The sequence below is a fragment of the Lipotes vexillifer genome, unplaced genomic scaffold, assembly GCF_000442215.2.
Source record: "Lipotes vexillifer unplaced genomic scaffold, Lipotes_vexillifer_v1.1 scaffold13, whole genome shotgun sequence".
Lineage (NCBI taxonomy): Eukaryota > Metazoa > Chordata > Mammalia > Artiodactyla > Lipotidae > Lipotes > Lipotes vexillifer.
Genome location: NW_006790761.1, coordinates 710,175 through 727,742, shown reverse-complemented (window position 1 = coordinate 727,742; position 17,568 = coordinate 710,175). Strand labels below are relative to the sequence as shown.

At 38.2% G+C, this 17,568-nt stretch overlaps 1 protein-coding gene across 2 annotated transcripts in view; it reads left to right on the top strand.

Annotated features, from left to right (window-relative positions):
* The window catches only part of CMPK1 (cytidine/uridine monophosphate kinase 1), a 32,553-nt gene that overhangs the window by 13,338 nt on the left and 1,647 nt on the right, over positions 1–17,568 (top strand). The window contains exons 2-4 of one of the 2 annotated variants that reach the window (XM_007463923.1): positions 12,030–12,176; positions 16,133–16,285; positions 17,537–17,565. In XM_007463923.1, the coding sequence (XP_007463985.1) occupies positions 12,030–12,176; positions 16,133–16,285; positions 17,537–17,565 (329 nt within the window). The remainder of the gene's footprint in view (positions 1–12,029; positions 12,177–16,132; positions 16,286–17,536; positions 17,566–17,568) is intronic. The other variant, XM_007463924.1, reaches the window with a different exon arrangement.

Below are 17,568 nucleotides of genomic sequence, written 5' to 3'. Positions count from 1 at the left end.
ATTTCTAAAACTTTTTCATCACCCCAAACAAAAAGTCTGTTAGGCAGTAATTTCCCATTCTTCCCTTCCCCCAGCTCCTAGTAACCTGTAATCTACTTTTTGCCTCTGAATTGCCTATTTTAGGTACTTCATGTAAGTGGAATCATACATTTGTCCTTTTTTTTTATGGCTTATTTCACTTAGCATATATGTTTTCAGGTTTCATCCATGTTAGCATGTATCAGAACTTCATTCCTTTTTATGGCTGAATAATGTTTCATTGTATGTATTTATTACATTTTGTTTATCCATTCATCTGTTGTTGGATAAGGGCTGCTTCCACCTTTCCGCTATTGTGAGTAATGCTGCAATGAACACTGGCATACAAGGATCTGTTTGAGTCTTTTGGGTATAGAGCTGGGAGTGAAATTGCTGGATCATATAATAATTCTGACTTGTTGAGGAACTGCCAAACTGTTTTCCACAGCAGCTGTACCATTTTACATTTCTACCCGTTATATGTGGTTTCTTTATCCTCACCAACCCTTATCATTTTATGTTTGTTTGATTATAACCACCCTACTAGGTGTGCAATGGTATCGCATTGTGGTTTTGATTTGCGTTTCCTTAATGACTAATGCTGTGAGCATCTTTCATGTCTCACATGTCCTTTTTTTTTTTTTTTAAAATAACCATCCTGAAGGGTGCACTGGCATCTCATTATGGTTTTGATTTGCATTTCCCTGATGACTAATGAGGAACTTTCCCATACTGGCCATCTGAATATCTTCTTTGGAAAAATGTCTGTTTGAATCCTTTGTCCTTTTTTTGCCCCCCCAGAATATTGCATTTAAAAAATTGTCTTTTGCAATTTTTAAAATTGGGTTATTTATCTTTTTATTGCTAAGTTGTAAAGTTTTAAAAATATATTTTTGGTACAAGTCCCTTATCCAAATACATGATTTGTAAATATTTTCTCCCATCTTGTGGCTTGTCTTTTCATTTTCTTGGTAGTGTCCTTGGAAGCACAGAAGTTTTAAATTTTGATGAGGTCTCATATCTTGCACTTTAGAACATACAGTATGCTTTCTATTGCCTGTGGTACAGAGATTAAAAGATTGATAAAGTGAGGCCAGAACTGTAAAAGAGGTATAACTGATAAGTGTATTGTGCCTGGGACTGAGAGTTGAGGGTGGAAGAGAGAGGAGATAGTGGTAGATGGAAAGGAAGAGTGGGAGCAACAGATTCTTGATCCTTCCTTGACTGATTCCAGGGCATAATTGGGTCCAAGTTAAGTCAGGCTAGAGAGGTGGAAGAGGTTGTCCATTTTGCAAAATGGTTTCCAGCATTCTTCCTGTTGTGTAGTCATGGCAGGAAAGAAAGCTTTCCATAAAAATTTCCCATAAGCTTTACCACTTTTTAGGACATTTCCTTTGTGTGAAGAAGTTGGATTCTAATCAAGAACCAGTAATCCCTTAGATCCTGTTCTACATTATATAAATGGGTACAGTTGTCTATGGTCAACATTGAATCCCAGGCTGGGCTAGGGTATGATGGCTATACCATCAAAAATGTATATTCTTAGACTGACTTTAATTTTAGATTGAGAAAAATGTAATCATGAAAGTAAATTTTACACCAAAAAAGATTGGAAACATATACTATTTTTTAAAGCCAAATATTGATTTTCCTCACACTTTCTCCTATTAGCACAGGTTGATGGACTAAAAATGAAGATGATTCTTTGTTGTCTAAGCTAGATTAATTTTCTCTTTTTAAAAAAAAGTCAGTTGAGAGTGGTTGGCACGATAAAGTTCTGAAAGTGCTCCAAGGGGTCATTCTGGAGACTAGAAGTAGTGTGGGTACATTGTCTGTCATGGAGGTGTCATTTCCAGAACATCTTGCTTATAATTTTGAACTCTAGTGTCTAGAGTAAGGCTTCACTGAAATATGTTTCCTTTTAAACTTTTGCTGCTGTGCCTTTTGGATCCTCTCAACTGAGTATGTCTCTATATTTCCATCTGTTTTTAGGCTATAAAACTGGACTGTTTTCTGTCTCCTTCTATAACTCTTGACTTCATGCCCATGCAGTGTGTTTCAGTGTTGCTATATTATACTTTTGTTTCTCCTTTGTTTAAGGAATGGATCACTTTCCAAAGAAATTTTTATCTAAACATTTGACTTGATTTTTGCTGCTATTCTCTACAGTGATTTAGTTTTAAATTTTAAATAAGTTTGTGATTGTACAGGTACTGTTTTTCTTTTTTCTTGAACTTAGATAATGTTTTTTTTTAACACCATTCCATTACACACATTATTGATGGAGTATATTCTTTTATTTTTTATTTATTTATTTATTTATTTATGGCTGTGTTGGGTCTTCGTTGCTGTGTGCAGGCTTTCTCTAGTTGCAGTGAGTGGGGGCTACTCTTTGTTGCGGTGTGCAGGCTTCTCATTGCGGTGGCTTCTCTTGTTGCAGAGCACAGGCTCTAGGCACGCAGGCTTCAGTAGTTGTGGATCGCAGGCTCACTAGTTGTGGCTCACGGGCTCTAGAACGCAGGCTCCGTAGTTGTGGCACACGGGCTTCGTTGCTCCACGGCATGTGAGATCTCCCTGGACCAGGGCTCAAACCCATGTCCCCTGCATTGGCAGGCAGCTTCTTAACCACTGTGCCATCAGGGAAGCCCTTAGACAATGTTTTTTATGTAGGGATTTTTATTCTTAATGTGAGGCAGTTCGTTTTGCTGTTCTCTTAGGATTTGATATTAATAAAACACTTAAATCAACAATCTTTCTTTGTGATGCTGTATAAAAAATAAATTAATTAATTTAATTAAATTTTTAGAAAACCCAGTCTTTGTGATATTTGCCATTTAGAGATGTGTGGATAGAATATATGCTTTTTTTAAATTAAAAATTTAGTAAGTTTATATACATGTACATTGAGAGTCAAATAATTCAAAAGTACGTAAAGTAAAAAGTGAAAGTTCTCCTTAACCTTGACCTACTCTTTTTTTTTTTTTTGGTTGCTTTGGGTCTTCATTGCTGCGCATGGGCTTTCTCTAGTTGCGGTGAGCAGGGGCTGCTCTTCGTTGCGGTGCGCAGGCTTCTCATTGCAGTGGCTTCTCTTGTTGTGGAGCACGGGCTCTAGGCACACGGGTTTCAGGAGTTGTGGCACACAGGCTCAGTAGTTGTGGATCGCAAGCTCTACAGCACAAGCTCTGTAGTGGCGCACGGGCTTAGTTGCTCTGCTGCATGTGGGATCTTCTCGGACCAGGGATGGAACCCGTGTCCCCTGCATTGGCAGGCGGATTCTTAACCACTGCGCCGCCAGGGAAGTCCCAGCCTACTCTCCTTATGTAATCACCTACCAACGTTTTTGTGTGTGGCTTTCTGGTCCTCTTTTGATGTATTTATACACAGATAAAAATGCACACACACAAACGTTGTCTATTGTTATTTTTTTGCTTAACAGTGTATCTTGGATAGCTTTCCATATCAGAACATGCAGATAGCTCAACTCCGTTCATAATATATACAATAATCTGTTTAACTATTCATATATTTGTGGACATTTAGATTTTCTGTTTACAGATGATGCTGACATAAACATTCATTACATATGTCTTTGTGCACATGTGCAACTATTTCAGTAGCACAGCTCCTAGAAATGGCATTACTGAGCCAAAGGGTATGCAAACTTAAATTTTGTTAGACTCTGCCAAATTGCCCTCTAAAAAGGCTGAACCAATTTACACTCCCACGAACTGTCAGGGTGCTGGTTCTTCCCCACCCCGACCCTTGCCATAGCCAGATATAAGTCTTTATTTTAACCAATCTGGTGGGTGAAAAATGAAATCACATTGCTTTAATTTGCATTTTCATGATTACCAGTAAGGTTGAGAATCTATTCTTTTCTCTGAATTGTTTTTTCTTTGCCCTTTTTTTTTTTTTTTTGCGGTACACGGGCCTCTCACTGTTGTGGCCTCTCCCGTTGTGGAGCACAGGCTCTGGACGCGCGGGCTCAGCGGCCATGGCTCACGGGCCTAGCCACGCCGCGGCATGTGGGATCTTCCCGGACCGGGGCACGAACCCGTGTCCCCTGCATCGGCAGGCGGATTCTCAACCACTGCACCACCAGGGAAGCCCTCTTTGCCCATTTTTGTATTGAGCTATTTTCTTCGTTAGTAGGATCTCTTTGTATACAACGTATATTACCCTATCACCTTTGTATGGTGAAAATATTTTCTCCCAAGCTATTGCTTGTCATTTGGTTATATCTGTGATAAGTTTTTATTGTTCACGTGGTCAAACATAAATCTTAGCTGTTTTGGTTCTTGTTTTGGAGTGTCTTTCTCTATCTCAAGATTATCTTCCCCTGGTACTATCCTAGGGTTTTTTTGTTTTTGTTTTTTGCTTATGTTGTATTGTTTTAGAGCTCTAATTTACCTGGAATTTAGTTTTGCATATGATATGATGCAAGAGTCTAATTTTTTTTCAGATGGGTAGCCAGTTGCATGGTATCATTTATTAAATAGTTCATCTTTTCCCCGTTGATTTTTAGATGATGACTCTATCACTTATTGAATTCCCATTTATACTTGGGTCTGTTTCTGGACTCTGTTGAATTTCATTTTTCCGTTTGTCTATTTTTGTACCAGTATCATGCTGTTTTAATTACTGTAGCTTTATAATATTTTATGCCACCTGGTAGGACATGTTCCCATTTGTAGTTGTTAATATTATTTTCGAATTTGGTCATTCTCTCACATTTACCCTTCCTGATAAACTTGAGAATCAACACATCAAGTTTCATTAAAAAATAAATAATCCCAGGTGAAGTTTGATTGTGGATGCCATCAATTTATAGATTAATTTGTGGAAAATTTAAATATTTACAGTATCGAATGTTTCTATCCAGGAACGTAGAATGCCTTCTTTTTATGATACTGATTTTAAGTGTTTCTAGTTTCTTCTTATAATTCTCATATACTAGTTTTAGATTTATCCCTAAATTTAAGTTTTTAATACTGTTTTTTATAGGATTTTTTAAATTGAGGTACAATTGACTCGAATAGGATCTTTTAAAATGTATGTTTTCTAATTAGCCATTGCTAATTGGTTGGAAGGCTATTGATCTGTTTATAAGAAGATAGTAAGCATTCTTGTTCTCATAAAATTTTTAATGAACTCAAATACATCTGTGATGCCAGTTTTTGGAGCCTGTGTGTTTGAGGGTATTTTCATAGTGAATTGCATTTTCATGTGTCATATTTTCCTTGTTCTATAGTTATTCTTTGACTTCACTCCTTTATTGCTATGTAATTAGTAGTTTAGCCACTGATTATCTTGGACTTTGCTCCAGGAATAGCGTATATGAGTTAGTCTAACTCCTCCCTGACCCGTCTGAGTGCTCTCATAGTAGGTCTTGAATCTAGTAGCGTAGACCATGTTTTTAGGAGTATGTTCTTCATACTCCTAGTTTTAACAGCTAATAATGATATTTGGCTGTGGCTGATGGTGTAATGTAGTATAGATATGATTTCTGGTAGTATAGATATATTTCTGTTTTACAAATGAAGAAACTGAAGTCTAAAAAAGGTTAAGTAAATTTCCTAGAGTCACACTGGATTGTGACAGAGTTTAGTTATAAAACCTTATCTCAGGCTTCCCTGGTGGCGCAGTGGTTGAGAGTCCGCCTGCCGATACAGGGGACACGGGTTCGTGCCCCGGTCCGGGAAGATCCCACATGCCGCGGAGCGGCTGGGCCCGTGAGCCATGGCCGCTGAGCCTGCGTGTCCGGAGCCTGTGCTCCGCAACGGGAGAGGCCACAACAGTGAGAGGCCCGTGTGTCGCAAAAAAAAAAAAAAGAATTGATTATTTAATTAACGAGATGAGATGAGTGTTTCTTAAGATTAACAAGACCTCTGTACCTATCCATTAATGTTGGAAATTTTCAAATTATTGCCTGTGAGCTCCTGGAATCCCTGGAGGCTTCTGGGCCTCATCTTCATCTTTGACTATGTTCCATCCCTTTCTGTTATATGGAATGTGGATTGATTCAGAATGGCTGAGATGAATTAAAAGAAGTAAAAATACTGGAAATGACCAACTGGAATGAAATTGGAGTGTGAAAATTCCAATTCACAGTTGCTATAGGGTCCATTTGGCATGTAAAACAGATGCCAAAATCCTCAATATTCTGAGAAGTCTTCTGCAAAATGTCAGAGGGATATTGAGGCCTTACAGAAGGCCTTACAGAAATGAGAAAACAGTCTATTTCACGGCTTCTAAATCACCCTTTCTTTAAGTTTTATTTATTGTTCTACCTTCTTGTCATTGCCTCTGAAGAATCACCTCTTCCCCAAGCAGACAGTGCTGGTAAAGACTGAATTCCTTAGGAAAAGTTAATGCAAATATGAAAAATTGACTTTATTAATTAATAGTAGGGCTTAAGTCACTGTAAATATGTAAGTCATTATTTCATCCTTTGTGAATATAACCTGTTTATTTCCCCAAATTAGCACATTGCCTGGCACTTTATAGAGACTTAATAAATATTTATGGATTTAAAATAAGTTCCATGTATAGCCTGAATTAAGGTTTTCTTACATGAAGAGCAAAACATTGAGGAAAATAAATTAGTGCTGTAATTGTCTGCAGTTGAATGGATTATTTCCCTCCTTTTTCTCCTTTGCAGGATATAAGCTTTTAAACTATCACTCTTTAATTAGAGAAAGAAATATGCTTCATGTTAATTTGGAGTCTGTCTGCTAAAGATTTTGCCTAAGAAAAGATTTAGCTTGGTTTATAACTTTCATAGTTTATAGTTAATATGTAGATTTGTAATTAAATAGGCATGGTCAAACGTGATGTACACATTTGGAAATACAATGAGGGCGGACTAAAAATGAGATTGGAAATCAGCTAGCAATTTAAGTCAGATATTATATATTTTTTTTTCTTTTTTTTTAAAAATTATTTATTTTACTTTTGGCTGTGTTGGGTCTTCATTGCTGCACGTGGGCTTTTCTGAAGTTGGGGAGAGGGGGGCCACTCTTCGCGGTGCACGGGCTTCTCATTGTGGTGGCTTCTCTTGTTGCGGAGCACGGGCTCTAGGCGCACGGGCTTCAGTTAGTTGCGGCACACGGGCTCAGTAGTTGTGGCTCGCGGGCTCTAGAGCGCAGGCTCAGTAGTTGTGGCACACGGGCTCAGTTGCTCCGCGGCATGTGGGAATCTTCCCGGACCAGGGCTCGAACCCGTATCCCCTGCATTGGCAGGCGGATTCTTAACCACTGCACCACCAGGGAAGCCCCAGATATTATATTTAACCTTTCTCCCACTGTCTTCTTTCCTTCCTATGCCTCCTTCCCTCCTTCCTTCCTCTTTTCCCTACCCCTTCCCTTTCTCTCTCTCTATCCACTCCCATTCCTCCCTCCCTTCCTTTCTTTCTTTCTAACCTCTGTAAAATGGTGATTATAAGAAAAATCCTTTTTCTAACCCTCTGTGGGTAAAACTGGAAGGAACCCTAAACAGTTCACCACTTTTCAGCATCTGGGCACTGTACAGCAGTTCTTACAGTCAAAAGTAAGTTCTCCAAGACTGGCAGATAATGTTACTGGAAAGTGCTTATCAGACATCTCAAAGTAATCAGAAAAAGTTCTGTTGGAAATGCCTTTTGAAATAAATGATAGCCTTACGTGAAGTGTTGCTGGGATGCTGTAAGCTCTAAAGACATTGTTTGCAACAGTGCCAAACTGGTGAGTCTGGATGGCTCCGGATAGCATTTCCAGGTGTTATGCTGAAGGTGCATTGTTGACAGTACATAATCAGAATTAGATTTTTAAGGTTCACTAATTTTACAGGGAATGCAAAGTAACTTAGTCTTAGATGCTTCATAGATGTGTCAGCTATTTAAAGGACACCAATAGTTTTAATTCAGTTGCTTTAAAAATATATTTGTATCTGCTATCTCTGCTGTGTTCCCTCTATGTAGCTCAAGGCTCAGTAGCAGTCCAATGGCACTTTCTAATTGCCATACTCACAGGAGGAGGTGCCTGGCATGTGGATCTCCTCTGCCCCCAAGGACTTGCCATTTACACATCATTTGTACCTTGAACTCTTTTTTGCTATTGTTTTGGTTTTGATTCTTTTTGTTGTCGTTTTTATTCACATAGAACGACATTACCTAAATTTAGAAAGGAGGAAAGAGAATTGCTAAGAAGGGAGAGAAGTTATCAAGATGATTTGAGATTTGATACCGTAAAATTGTCAACATTTGCTTAGTTGTAGTAACAGAGTGCTGTTCTGTACTTGTTGAGAATATGGTGCATTTCTCCTCCCTCCAAATCTTAGTGTCTAAATTCACAGAAGTTATTGAGTTGTTTTTCAACTTCTTAAAGGAGAAAATGAAAGTAAAAAAATTTAGACGTTTACTCTAAATGAATTGAATTTATACATTTGTCACTAGATAACTACTATTTTTAGCTGAATAGTGGCTTGTAATTGTAGCTATTATAGTTTATAGTGTTTATAATTTGCTGTGGTTTAAATGTTGGTCTTAGGACTGTAATTAGTGACCCACTAGATTTTAATTGCTAGGAAATTTCAGAGAATGTGAAAAAGTTTGGGTTAAGCCTGGGAAATATCCATTCTTGCTTTCCTCAAAATTGGCATCAGTGACTACTTAATGACAGCAGAATGCTTTGAAAACATGCTCTTTAAAGTTTAACTATAATTAAATACCATAATAACTAGTGTGTAAGTGATAGTTGCTTTTTTGTTATAGAAACTCTGTGGTAAGAGGAAAGCTTCAGCAAAATCCTTAAGAAAAATATAGTATAAAAAAGTAACTGGTAAATAGAGGATTTTAAAAAATGGAATGTGGATGAGAAATAGACATATATAGATTTGACATGATTATATTTATTTAAATTCCTTATCTCCTTGGACTTTGCAGATAAGGTTGTTTTCTGTGTAATTTTTTAAAAACATATCATTTGTACACTTCTACAATTTACAAATAGTCTCTCTTTTAAAAAAGTGATATGCCAAAACCCATTGTAATGTAATGGAAGCTTGCAAATTTGAGCTCTTCAATGTCAGGAAACAAACGGTGTGTGTACTAATTTCTAAATTACTAGCTGGGTTTCTAAATGTATATGTTGTTCATACAGCCAAGGCAGTCTGTACAGAGCAATCTGTATTGTTGGTGTTTCACTGAGCGTTTGCCATTGTTTAGCACTGTTTGTCTCTGCATTTATTCAATATTACCATATGCTATAATCTCTAGACCAGATGAGAGCATCCAGCAAGCATAGACTTCCAAGCAGGAGCCAGGGTAAGCAGTGGAAAATGAAGCTGCTGTAAAATTTTGTGGACAGCCATTGCAAAATGCTTTCTGAAAACTGTACATAGTAAATGGGAAAGTAGGTCACATCTTGTTTTTTATAAAGTCTTTTCCATATCCATACCCGTCTTTCAAAATTTATACTTGGTGATAAAAGTAGGCATTTAAAAATGGTGTGGTGTGAAAATAATTTTAAAATAACAATTTAAATAATTAAGTACTTTTGTATTTATTTCCATTTTCTGTAAATGATGGGAGTGTTTTTAAAAGCCTATTACAACAACTAAATACACTTTTGATCATTTCTTTTAATGCAAGGAGCTGTATGCCTAAGAGAGACATGAGTGATACTATGGTTTTTGTTTATTCTTCTCAAACTTTATATCCAATTTTAGTCAGCAAATAAACTATTTAGTTTGTTTTTCTTTGTTGACTACCTTATTGTTGGCTTACTTTAGTAATAAACAAGAACAAGTTTAGCCAGCAATTTTTAGAGACAGAAAAGGAGTAAAGAATGGCTTCTGCAATCTTAAAAAAAAAAGAGAGAGAGAGAGAAAACTCACTGTAGCCTCAGTAATTGAGAGAGTTAAGTTTTATAAAATGTGCAATTGAAACATTCTATTCTGGAAGGAGGGGTGGGAGTGTGGGCTGCCTCAAATCTTAACATGGAAATTAAAGATAAAATTTAAGTTATCAAATATTTATGGTACACTTACTATGAATGAGATAAAAACCCATTTAGGGAATCTTAAAAATTTGGGACTAGATGATTGTTGTAATTGAACATTGAATATAGATCTCAGTATTCTGATATTTGAGAGTAAAAACAATCTATTTTATTATTATGAAAATAGATTTTATAGTTCTTTTGATTTAATAAAAGGGAACATGCTAGTTCATGTGGAGGAAGAAGCTTTTCAGTATTCATAATTGTCTCTTAGATCCGTATTGTTTTCTCATTCCAGCCACGGGGAAATGGCAGAATAACACTATAGCATCTTATGTGACTTAGTTCAACTATTATCCTATACCCTGACCTAATACATTATTTGTAAATCCTTAATAATGACCATCACAATTGTAATACTACTATACTCCTGACCTTTCACAGTGTATTCATCATATCTGTTATCTCACTTAAGTCCTTTGATTGGTGTCTCTGTCAAAACCTTTAAAGCCGGGCTTCCCTGGTGGCGCAGTGGTTGAGAGTCCGCCTGCCGATGCAGGGGACGCCGGTTCGTGCCCCGGTCCGGGAAGATCCCACATGCCGCGGAGCGGCTGGGCCCGTGAGCCATGGCCGCTGGGCCTGCGCGTCCGGAGCCTGTGCTCCTCAACGGGAGAGGCCGCAGCGGTGAGAGGCCCGCGTACCGCAAAAAAAAAAACAAAAAACCTTTAAAGCCAGACTTCCCTGGTGGCACAGTGGTCAAGAATCCGCCTGCCAATGCAGGGGACACGAGTTCGAGTCCTGATCCGGGAAGATCCCACATGCTGCGGAGCAACTAAGCCCATGCACCGCAGCTGCTGAGCCTGTGCTCTAGAGCCCATGAGCCACAACTACTGACCCTGCGTGCCACAACTACTTAAGCCTGTGTGCTCTGGGGCCCGTGCTCTGCAGCAGAGAGAAGCCACTGCAGTGAGAAGCCCACACACTGCAACAAAGAATAGCCCCACTCGTCACAACTAGAGAAAGCCCGCACACAGCCATGAAGACCCAACATAGCCAAAAATAAATAAATAAATTTATTTTTTAAAAAAACCCAAAAACCTTTAAAGTGAATGCATATATTTACACACACATGCACACACACGCGTGTATGTAATAATATAAAAATGGTGTGTATATATAATATAAAAATGCTTCCAGGTTATTTAAGATAAGTATCTTCATGATGGCAAGGAGGTAATTGATGGCTTTTATCTCCTGCTACCTGTCAGGCTCTTTGGTAGGCATTTTATATAAATACATTATCTCATTTAATCATCACCACTGAATTATAAAATAGGTATCTATATTCCCATTTTACAGATGAGACCTCTCTAGTCACAACTAGAAAGGTGGGAAATGGACTTTTGAGAGTGGTAAAGAAGATACTGGTTTAGATGGAGAGACAGTGATATTCTAAGACACTATTTGATTATGTGTCCACTCTCCAGAGTGGTCAGGAAAGCTAATTTCATGGAGGGGTAGGACTTGTACTGTTTACTGAGAAAGGGAACAAAACAGAAGAATGGGGTTTGTGTAAGTGCTGATGAGTTCAATTTAGATGTGTTGAATTTAAGGAAGGGAGCATCTTATAGAAGGTGGGTACAGCCAACTGTGGTAAGATTTTGGGGGTTTTGCCTTGAATTATATAGATTTTTGTTAGACATTTCTTTGAACATTATTAATAACATTTAAACTTTGTGAAGGAATATGATGAGCTGTTAATGCCTTGAATAGTTAAATAAGTTTCGGGTTGATTGCATGATTTGTGAACATTATAGCTACCATATGCTACGTAGGTTAAGGATATTTTTTAAGCAAACTGGATTGTATGAAATCTCTCTTCAGTGTTTCTTTATTATTTATTTATTATGTAAGCAAAGCTTGTTTATTATAGAAAAATTAGAATATAAAAGTTACCATGAAGGGAAACAAGCAGTAGTCCTAACCCTGGGTTGAATGTATTTTGATCTTTTTCCTATGTGTTTGTTCTTTCAGAAATATGGCTACACACACCTTTCTGCAGGAGAGCTTCTTCGTAATGAAAAGAAGAACCCAGATTCACAGTATGGTGAACTCATTGAAAAGTACATTAAAGATGGAAAGATTGTGCCAGTTGAGATAACCATCAGTTTGTTGAGGAGGGTAAGGAGTGTGAATGCCAACCAGTTAAAACCAACAAGGAACTGAGAAATTAAATCTGCCTTCCCTTTGAGTAATGAAAAAAATCAGAGTATTGAATTTCTTGATTGTGGAGGGTGGTCCTGGTGTTTGAGAATGGCAGAACTGGAAATTCCACTTTCACCTGGGAAGAAATTGGACAGTAGGAAACATTCTCTACCTTGGTCTAGGATCAGCTACAACTGAACATTCATATGTGTACATTTGACCCTTCCCAGCATGCGGACAATCCATCCTCCTTCCATTTCTATTTCTTTTTCCTCCTTGCCCTTTTCTGTTTTCTTCCAGACTTTGTCCCTCCCTCTTTCTTTTCCTCCCTCTTTCTTTCCCTCCCTCTCTCCCTCCCATGACCCTCCCAGTGTTGCCATTCTCTCAGTCTTGATGTTTCCTTTTCTGGTGCATGCATCACCATCTTCAGTGTGAAATGCTGAGACTAACAGCTGTCAAACTAAAATAGGTCCCATCTAAAAACAGATACCTTGCATTTACATGATAACTCTCCAGTATAGATTCTCAAGATTATAGTCATTAATAGATATTTCACATACAAGAAACGTGAAGGAGAAATGGAAGAGTGGGCACAGCAAGAAATAGTTGAAGCCCAACGGAAAAGAGATACACGAGCTTCTGATTGGAACCAGAGAGACTTGAAGAGTGGCTCTTTCACACACATTCTTAACTCTTGTTTCAGAGATTGGAGTAACCTGCTTCCATTCAGAGTAACTAAATCCTCTCTCCTCATTCTCTGGATTTAATGCCCTTTCTCCACTTTTATGCTTAATTGTGAAAGAATAGTCTACATTTTTTACTTTTTCATTTTCTACTCTTCAGCTCTTTGCACTAAGACTCTATTTCCATCTTCATTGAAACTATTCTTGCTGATGTTACCAGTGACCTCTATCAAATCTAGGGGATATTTTCAGTCACTTTTCTTGTAACCTTTAACTTCCTGTCTTTTTGAAACTTGTTCCTCCTTTGTTCTCTGTGACACCATTTCTCTTGATTCTCTTCCTCCTTCAGTGACTGCTATTTCTTAAGTCTCCTTTGATAACTCTTCTTCTGCAAGTTTCTTAAACCATGATGCTTCTCGGGGTTTCATCCTTGGTCCTCCTCTTGTTTTATGCATTTCTTGCTGGATGTTGTTAGCCATGTCCAAGGTTTTCACTGTGCTAATGATCCCAGAATCTATCTATAAGTCTAGCACAAATCTCTTTTTCTGAACTCCAGACCTATATTTCTTTTCTTTTCTTTTTTTTGGCTGCACTCCGCCTCTTGGAGGATCTTGGTTCCCTGACCAAGGATCGAACCTGCACCACCAGCAGTGAAAGCATGGAGTCCTAACCACTGGACTGCCAGGGAATTCCCCAGACCTATATTTCTAACTAACTATTAGGCATCCATCTGAATGTCTCACAAGTATCTCAAAATCAACATGTCTGAGTCTGACTGTATCATCTAAAATGTGATCACCCTTTATTTCCTATCCTGGTTAATGGTTCTACCATCTACCCAGCTGCCCAAGCCAGAAATCTGGGAGCCATCCTGTATTTTCCACCTCTTCCTCAATTTCCCAGATCCACTCAGTGAGCAGATCCTTTCAATTATCTTTCTCTTTATCCTCTTCTATTTATTGATAGTTTTTTTTTTTTTTTTTGCGGTACGCGGGCCTCTCACTGTTGTGGCCTCTCCCGTTGTGGAGCACAGACTCCGGACGCACAGGCTCAGCGGCCATGGCTCCCGGGCCTAGCCGCTCCGCGGCATGTGGGATCTTCCCAGATGGGGTCACGAACCCGTGTCCCCTGCATCGGCAGGCGGACTCTCAACCACTGCACCACCAGGGAAGCCCTATTGATAGTTTTTTTTCTCCTCTATTAGTACTATCATCTTAGTTCAGATCCTCTTTTTGTCTTTTTTTTTTAATAATATTGGGAAGAATGCAGACATTATGTTGGGAAATCAATCACTGAAGTGTATTTTTCATTTTTTATTTATTTATTTTTTGGCTGCGTTGACTCTTCGTTGCTGTGTGCAGGCTTTCTCTAGTTGCGGCGAGCAGGGGCTGCTCTTCGTTGTGGTGTGCGGGCTTCCCATTGCAAGCCCGTGCTCTTGTTGTGGAGCACGGGCTCTAGGCATGCGGACTTCAGTAGTTGTGGCTCGCAGGCTCAGTAGTTGCGGTGCATGGGCTTAGTTGCTCCGCGGTATGTGAGATCTTCCTGGACTGGGGATCGAACCCGTGTCCCCTGCATTGGCAGGTGGATCCTTAACCACTGCACCACCAGGGAAGTCCCAAGATCCTCTTTTTTTCTTATTTGGACCATCACTAGAGCCTTATCATTAGTCTTTTGCCTTTAATCCATCTTTGTCCCCTTCTAATCCATCCTTCATGGTACAGTCAGTGATTTTTTTTTCTAAAGGTGATGGGAGCATGTTCTTCTACTACTTAAAATTTCTCAGTGGTCCTGTATTGCTTGCAGAATAAAAACCAAATCCTTAGTGTGGTATAACAAGTTCTTCATTAATTTTGGCCCTACCTACTTTCTAGTCATTTCTCCTTCCACTCTCTACACGCATCCTAAGGTTCACCTCTACCAGCTTATTTCAGATTCATCAAAGCTGTTATGCTTCTTCATTTCTGAGCCTTTAGCATCCAGTTGACACCATCTGGAGTACCTTGATCCCTGTCTGCCTGCCATTTCATTATTCAGAATTCAGCTCCTCTGCCACCTCTTTGGTAAAGCTCTTCCTGGCAGTTTCTCAGGTAGTTTGTGCTTCGTTTTATCACAGCATCCTTGCATACCTCAGTATAGAACTTAGCACATTTACTTACACATATTTGTTACCCACCGGACTGTGAGCCCGCCAGGGGCTATGGCCTTGCTCTTCATGTTCCCTGATGGTAGGCCTTGAATGAGTGTATGTTGAGTGAGTAGAATGTTGATGTACCCCTTCAGATATCTTCTACTACCATAATTGGGATAGAAATGCTCTAGCAGGAGTCCAAAAGCATTCTGTGAAATTTTGTGGATATTGGAGAAGCTAGATGCTGGGTTAAAGCCAACCCTCAGATAAAGGAATTAGGGGTCCTGACAGCCATTGTTCTTCTTGAGGAATCAGGAAAGTTTGAGCACTGAGGGAACTGGATGTCGGTTTGCTTTAGAGTAGAGGCTCCTCTGGGGTTTGTCGAAGGCATGCATCTGTGCTTATCTCATGGTGATTGATAGTGGTAAGGATTTGGAGATTCGAGATCTGCATCTCCCAGTCACATATTTCCACATTCTACCTAAATTCAGACTTTGGAAGAGGATGGTGAAATGTGCAATTCTTGCTGTCTTTCTGAATGTATTGTTTCCTTTGCTCTCTGTGTTTTGGGGTGGCCAGTGGCATTTAGGTTTAAATTAGCTTCAGTTTAAAAAAAAAAAAAAAGTATTGACTCCTACACTAATAATTAATGCTAGCAATCTCTTTATATATCCAAAGCTTTTTGCAGTTGGACTTGAATTATTGCAGAGAATCTGAGTACCTATAGAAGCAGCATACTTCCTACCATAGCAAAATGACCTGGGAAGAGGAAAGGGAAGGCAAGATAAGGGTCTCTGTTGACTGGAGCAAAGATACTGGTTAATGCTTATTTTTCTCTTTTTGCTGTTTATAACTTCATGAAAATAATATATGCTTAACTGTAGAAAATTTTAAAACTACAGAAAAAAATTGTGTGTGTATGTGTATAAAATGGGGGATACATAACCATAACTCTACCAGCTTGAGGCAAACATGTTATTTCCTTTAAGTCTTTTTTTTCCTATGCACCCTCCATGCTTATGATTTAAAGAATAATAATAAAACACACCCATATAGCTACCACTCTGCTTAAGAAATTGCATTAATGTAGTGTTGAACTTAAATCTTCCCTTTTTCATTAGGAAATGGATCAGATGATGGCGGCCAATGCTCAGAAGAATAAATTCTTGATTGATGGGTTTCCAAGAAATCAAGACAACCTTCAAGGTTGGAACAAGACCATGGATGGGAAGGCTGATGTATCTTTCGTTTTGTTTTTTGACTGTAATAATGAGGTAATGAAAATCTTCATCTGCCTATATGGGCTTTAAACAGCTGATGGTCAACTATTAGAGAAAAAGAAAGTGATTTGTTTCACTTATATTTACATTTTATATTGACAGCAGTAATTTTTGAATTGGTAAGTTGGATGCACAGAACAGCACTGTCTTAAGCTATTTGGCATCAGCAATATTGTGGGCCTAAAATTTGCTTTATTTTCAAAATAACAAGAATTTGTGTTTTGCGTTAAGAATTGACTCATACCATGCTAGGTAATGAAGCTGCATTGTTACTTCTTGAGTAGGCACTATTATCAGAGAGTATCTTGCCTTAGGATGTCGTTTACTGGGAAAGAAACACACATTTCTGGGAAGTTGGGAAAACTTTCTACTTTAAAGAAACATGTATGATAGCCTGATTTGTCTTCTAAGAGTGAAATGAAAAAAAGCAGGAAAGCAGTCTTTTTCTTTCTGGTACTTCTAATAACATACCCAGACGTACTTTTGAATAACTAAATGAATTTCTCGGTATCTTTTTTTTTTTTTCCCCGGAATCATTTAATTAAAGGGCCTGACTCTGTATGACAGCTGTAATATAAACTTTATTAAATTAATGCCAACGGCCTGAAAGAATAAGAATCAGCAGTACTGCCTTGAAGGAAGTTGACTATTCTTAGGTTGAATTGCAAATGTGCCTGTGGTGGAGAGACTTGCTGCAGCCTTTGAGTTGTTTTAAAATGTAACTCTCTTTTTCCAACCCCCAAAAATATGTTTTCACTTATTCTTCAGAGTTAATTTTAGAATGTTACCACAGCTTTATAACTAAGGAATGTTTATTCACGATTAACAAGGGATACTTTATTCAAATGCATATATGTTAACTCTTAAATATTTGGATATTTATGGAATTATCAAAAAGTAAGCAAAAATGGAACAAAGTTTGACGCATGTAATTCATACCTAATAAGTTAATAATAGATGGAACCATACACATAGAGATCATCTCTTTATTGCGGTTTGAAAAAAAATACACAGGAAAAACTGAGTCATGAATGAATTCTTATTATGCTCTGTACTTATTTAACCTAGTTTATATAAATTGAACCACATGTTTCAACTTTGCATGTTGATTAATGAATTAAACACATTGGGTTTAATGCAGGGTTTTGTTGGTAATCTCTTCGAACTTTCTTCTCTTTTCAGGTTTAAAAGACTGGCAAATTCATATCTTTTTAAAAATAACTTTTTATATATTTCTCTTTTTAGATCTGTATTGAACGATGTCTTGAGAGGGGAAA